Source organism: Neomonachus schauinslandi, chromosome 3, assembly GCF_002201575.2.
Source record: "Neomonachus schauinslandi chromosome 3, ASM220157v2, whole genome shotgun sequence".
Classification (NCBI taxonomy): Eukaryota; Metazoa; Chordata; class Mammalia; order Carnivora; family Phocidae; genus Neomonachus; species Neomonachus schauinslandi.
Window position 1 is genome coordinate 108,208,713 of NC_058405.1, and position 6,000 is coordinate 108,214,712.

At 37.3% G+C, this 6,000-nt stretch overlaps 1 protein-coding gene across 1 annotated transcript in view; it reads left to right on the top strand.

Annotated features, from left to right (window-relative positions):
• The window catches only part of ARHGAP15 (Rho GTPase activating protein 15), a 606,659-nt gene extending 600,932 nt beyond the window's left edge, over nucleotides 1-5,727 (top strand). The window contains exon 14 of the mRNA XM_021695830.1: nucleotides 4,840-5,727. Within this exon, the coding sequence (XP_021551505.1) occupies nucleotides 4,840-5,023 (184 nt within the window). The 3' untranslated portion in view covers nucleotides 5,024-5,727. The remainder of the gene's footprint in view (nucleotides 1-4,839) is intronic.
• Nucleotides 5,728-6,000: the final 273 nt, after the last annotated feature.

Below are 6,000 nucleotides of genomic sequence, written 5' to 3' on the forward strand. Positions count from 1 at the left end.
TGTGTTCTTTTGCCTTTTGGTCTTTGTTTTGCCATAGAAGGGGAGTTTCTTTCATTTCGTTGCTGGAAACAGGTTAAATCGTAGCTCAAAATTTACAACACTGTCATGGAGTTTAAGGCCTAATGAAATCTAAGCCCTACCAGAGGGGTGGAACTTTCCAGAAATGACCACAATCTGACCTCTTTGAGTTAGCTACTACAGAGTTCCAAAGCCAGGTGGCATAGGAGAGTAAAATCCGTAACATTTTCAAACTTCTATAGTAGGCCTTTAGCAAAGCAAGCTTGAGCAGCAGTTCCTAATACACGCTCCTCAGGAAAGAGAATCTATGACATCCAAGTCAGCTAGAGAAGACATGAGTCAAACAAAGATGAGCAGGGATATTTTTCTTCAGGACTTTTCAGAGCCTTTATTAGGCTATTGTGTATTGTGAATTTCCAAGAAGAAAAAAATGGCATACAATTTTCTCCAACACTTATTTTACTCTGGAATGCCTGTTTTTGTAAATCATATCACAGAAAGGGGGTTTTGCAGAATTCACTTTAGTTAAAGATATCGTTACACCCATAGTAAAAATCTACTTGGTTACTAGTCAGATCCTCCCTTCCAAAAATATGACTCAACTGCATTTTAAGCTACTGGAAGTATAACTTATTGTTTTTGAGAGTTTTCCATCTTTGGTACTAGACTGGATTTATTTTTCCATGCATGGTTTTTCTTGCCTTCACTAGCCTATGTTTCTCCTCTACATATGTTTACTGGTTCAAATCTTGAGAAATAATGGCACTTGTAATACCCAGCTGGTCCCCACAGTGGGAGTGGGAATTTTGATATTCTTTGATTTGAAGTAAAAACAAAACAAACCAACCAAACAAAAAAATCTCTAATATTTAAATAATTTTTCAAGATAGTATTCTAGCTGTACTTTGAAATTATGGTTGACTCCCTATGCAGTCCTAAATAAACCACTTCACTATTTAACAGTTTATTGAGGTAGAGAATAGGTAAGTTCACATTTCAATAAGGAAGTTTATAACAGCCTTAATACATATTCCAAGACATCCTCAGTTTGGGGGACTTCTTTGCTATCCACTATTAGAAAGGAATCTAATCTAACTTAAACGTTGATATGAGAATGTATTTGCCTATCTACATGAATCATATAATTTGGTAGATGGTGATTTCTACCCCAAAATCGTCTTCATTCTCAGCATCTTTCCTAACTGAAAAGTTGTTTGATATTTCAACACACCAACTACTGGTTGGTTGATATTCAGAAAAATAATTGCCAATGAAATATATATATATGTATATATACGTGTATATATATGTATACACACACACACACACACAAGCACACATTCTCTAACAGTGAATCAGAAAGCATGTATTCTATTTAATACACTTCCACATTGTCTTATTAACTTACTTTCTTAACTACATTTGATTTTTCTAAAAGTTGTTGCAAGTAACTTGATTTTCCAAAATTAGGAAAAAATTCCAAGCTGTTAAGGAAATTTAACCTGCGGTAATGTAAATATAACAAGAATACAAAAAACTATGTGTTGTTTAGTAAAATCTACTGATAACAAGATTATTTTAAAGCACTCATAAGTTAAAGCTGGTTTTATTAAAATCAAGTAGAAAGCGGGCAGAGAAATGGACAGAAAGGATACAAGCTTGAGATGGAATGAATGCTCCACATTCACACATGCATAAAAGCACAAAATGAACATTTGTCCACAGGAAATTTAGGAAACTGATGCATTGGCACAAATCCATCACAAGAGTCTTCTTGCATAACCCACTGGCTAAGATAGAGAAATCTTTCCCCGAGGTGGATTCTGACAGGCAGTTCTAGCCTCCTACTCTCAATCCTATTTAAACTCAGTCTTGGTGTCCTCTTCTAGATTTGGTCCTACTGTGGATTCAAAGACCAGGCCTTTGGCTGAGCAGGAAAAATATGAAGAACTCTGGGGAAAATTGAAAACTAGTCTCGCCCCATTTCAGCCTTCTTTCGCCTCCCTCACAGCCCATGTCTTATATGCTGTAACTTTCTGGGATGCCTTGGAAAGCTGAGCGCCCCCTCCCCTCACCCAAGTTTCTCCAGATGCTATAGACCTCTCCCAGCTTCTACCTTTGTATCCTTCTGACAGCCTCTGGACACTCTCTCTAATAGTCAGTTCTTGGGTCTCCCTTGATTTCTAGCCTCACCTGTTTGAGTTTGATGCAGTTCTGTCTCCTGACTATCCCAAATTTCACTGTTCCTGCTACTAACTGAAATTACAGCTGTTATTGACTAGGAAAATACATCTTCAGTCTTCAATTAATCTTCACATGTCCCTTTCCCTTTTCAGTCTCCCTGGACTCCAGCCCTAATCTTCCTCTACCCTGTTGGTCAAGATGCCTTATGTCAGTGATTTACCTTCACTCTTTCAATACTTTCTTGCTTCTGTTTCTACCTTCTCCATGCCCTATTACCTCTGAGCCCTGTTCTCCACTACAAAAATCTTATCAACTTAGATCTTTGCTAGCTCTGGATAAAGTTGTTAAGGCAACTTTTACCTAATATGTACTCTACTGAACAGTTACGTTTTCCTTTCATATTTGCCTTTAACGAGGTTTTTTTTTTTTTTTTATTGTGATGGAGTCAATGAATATCACAAAAAAAGTCTTACTTTAAAATCAAAAGAAAAAACTCTGTTTTTCCTTCACAGTAAATCTTACTAATGACTTTTATAATAAGGGGCCCTGGGAAAGGCTCAAGAGAGATCTTAAACTGAGGTAAACAGGTGTATTAAAGTGAAGCAAAGGCTCGCTCACTCCCTTTGTCCCCACTCCAGGGTAAGAGAATGTTTAAATCATTCTACAGGCTTTTGGTAAATGCAGTAGCAAAGTGGCAGAGTTTCTTATATTCCAAAGGAAACTTTAAACTTGAAGTTTCTGATAACTCATTGACACTCTAAAATATGAGAACCCCTTCCAGAATGTAGCCAAGTCAACTGTGCTCATAGGTGCAAATGCTCTCCTCATAAAGCAGAAAAAAAGTGAAAAATGGGAGGCAGAATGTCTTGAATATTCAGTCCAAATTTGAAACTCATTTTGTGCACAATAAATCTATTAGAATCAGGCTGTCAATCACAATTCTGAAGTAAGGAATACAAATTCAGACCCTCTATGGAAGGATCTTATAATCTATGGAAGGTGACAGAATGAAAAACCAGCCGGGTAATTAAGGGTAGGAGTCCTAACACACACCACGGCAATGATGCTCCCAAACCAGACTCCGTGGGTTTGCACCTCAGCTTCATCAGGCACTGACTTCAGGCACTTCACCTCTCTCGGCCTCAGTCTTCTCACTTGTAAAACGGGCTGAATAACAGAAGCCACCTTGTGGGATTATTATGAGGATTAAATGAGATAATACCATTGCTTAGAACAACACTTGATTTTTTTTTTTTTATAGTGATTAGGTCAAGGGCATTTGCTGGCCATGAACTTGTGCTGGCGGAGGGAGGGGGGTCATAAATCAATGGCTTTGGTCCTTCTCAGTCTCATTCAGGAGAGAGAAGGCATGGCTTTTTGGTCACAGAAGTGGTCCTTGAGAGATCTGGGTGCGTGAAGAGATGGAAATAAAACAAGTCTTCCTGCGCCCTCTGATAGAGGATCAAACAAAGAGTCCTCTTAAGTCCAGCATTCCAATGTACCACAATAGGCTCTGAGATGGAGACCCCATGGCCTTGCAATAAATTCCTTTGCCTCGTTATTATTCTCTACACTCATAGTTCCCTTGGGTCCAGATGTCTGGTGGAATGTAGAGTTTAGAATTCTTAGCACCCTGTCCTTCCATATGCTAATCCTATTTCCTTAACATCACTAAAACCTCGCCTTCCTAATGTTAATATAAAATGAAGTAGACTTTAATGGTAAGAATAAGCATCATTGTTTAAAAGTCTCAGTATCTAGGATGGGGCTTTATCTTCCTTTTAAGAGTCCTGTATTGAAGCAGGAAAGGCATTACCATTAATAAAACCACATCCTAATGTTTCATTGGTATTCCAACTCCCCATAGAGTCCTCACACAAGCAAAGATGTCTTCGATTCTAATGGGACTCTTTTCCTGTGCAAATTCTACAGGATTCCATATTTTATTGCGGTATGAGCTAGATGGGATGTCCAAAATGAATGGAGACATTTAGAATTTTGCCATACACCTAAATGTCTCAGAACCAACCTTCTCTACAAAATATCTTGCAGTTAGCATTTGTCAAGAACACTTTTCTCACTCCAATCACTAAAAACTTATTTTTTTTTTTTTGGTCTATGTCAACTTTTTATCATTAACTATGCATAAACTATTCTATTTATTGTGTTTAGATTCTTATATATTTTAGGCATGTCTCACCTGTTTCTTCCATTGATTATAAACCTTTCAAAGGCCGAATCTTGTTAACTTTCCACAGTAATTTTTGCTGTTTATTTTTTCATTCATCCACATTTATTGAGCACTCAAAGTGTCCAAGTACTATGGGGACAAAAAGTTGTACAAGGCAATGAATCCTTCTCCCCAGAGTCATAGGTTCTATTTTCCTACAATGAAGCACAAATAGTAGAAGATTTAAAAACGTCATGGTAAAGTTACTGTTTTTCTAGAACTAGAAAAATGTTTTGCCTATGTTGCATTCTCTGTTTGGCCAAAGCCAATCACTGCCCTTACTTTCTTTCTTTAAATTGAAATTGAAAAAAAGAAAAAGAATTCAAGAACACGGAATTTTACAAATCAAAGGTAGCCACAATTTAACTTCAAACTCATAGAATCTCTGTCTTTCCCTCTCCCTCCAGGATTGTGGCCAGAGCCTCCAAGAACCTCATGTCCACTCAAAGCCTAGGGATTGTATTTGGACCCACCCTTCTGCGAGCTGAAGATGAAATGGGGAACATGGCAATACATATGGTATACCAAAACCAGATAGCTGAGCTCATGCTGAGTGAGTACAATAAGATCTTCGGCTCAGAGGAAGACTGACAGACAAGACAAGTGACTGAATATGTTCACATCTGTCTCGATGCCTAATATTTTTACATTTCTGTAAACATATTTCTGAAATATTTTTTCCTTTCAAGCGACAGATGCCTCATTTTGTGAAAACTTAATGATAATTTTGTGTTTAAGTTCCAAACATTTGAATAAAATAGTTGACAATATTTGCCTATATGTGTTCTACGTTAACCCCTTCACTGCTATTCTTTCTAGCACTTCTAGGCATTCATTATACATGCTCCAGACTATAAAATAATGTGCAGAGCACAGCACATATCCAAAAGACAGTTTTAAAACTGCTCCCAGGCATTGGGCGTGTAATTGTGTGAGTGTGAGTTTTGTCAATATGGGTATGTGCGCACACAGGTGAGCCTGTTCACTGCCCTGGCGGCCTCGGGCATGTTCCCATACTCCTACTCGTACATGAGTAGAACCAAAAGAGGGAAGAAGTCAGAAATTAATCATTTTAAAATAGAACAAAAAAGATCAGGTTCTCCACTAAAATAGATATATTTCATCTTTCAGGAACATTTTTGCATGTGCAAATAGAAAATACAGCCCAGCTATCCTCAATGCTATATGGTGAAATTTACAAATACAACATGTTGAATGGCAATTTTTCTGAAGAGAAATGACAGTTCAAAACATTTGCCACTGAAGATTTTATACACACAAACACACACACACACCCACACACACACGTATATACACACACACTATTTGCAGTCCCATAAACATACTGTCTTATAAATTAGAAGCAAAATTAGTGTCCTAGAATTTTGATCTTTATATTATACAGGAATTGCATGACCGCTCATTTTTAATGTTAGCATCCATTTTGAATCTTCATCAAACTGTATATCTTCCTATGCCCTGGCTGTGTCATTTTATGTAGAATTTTTTTTATGCTTCTGAGGATGCTTTATTGGTGAATTACATTAAATCCATCTAGAAAGAACTTT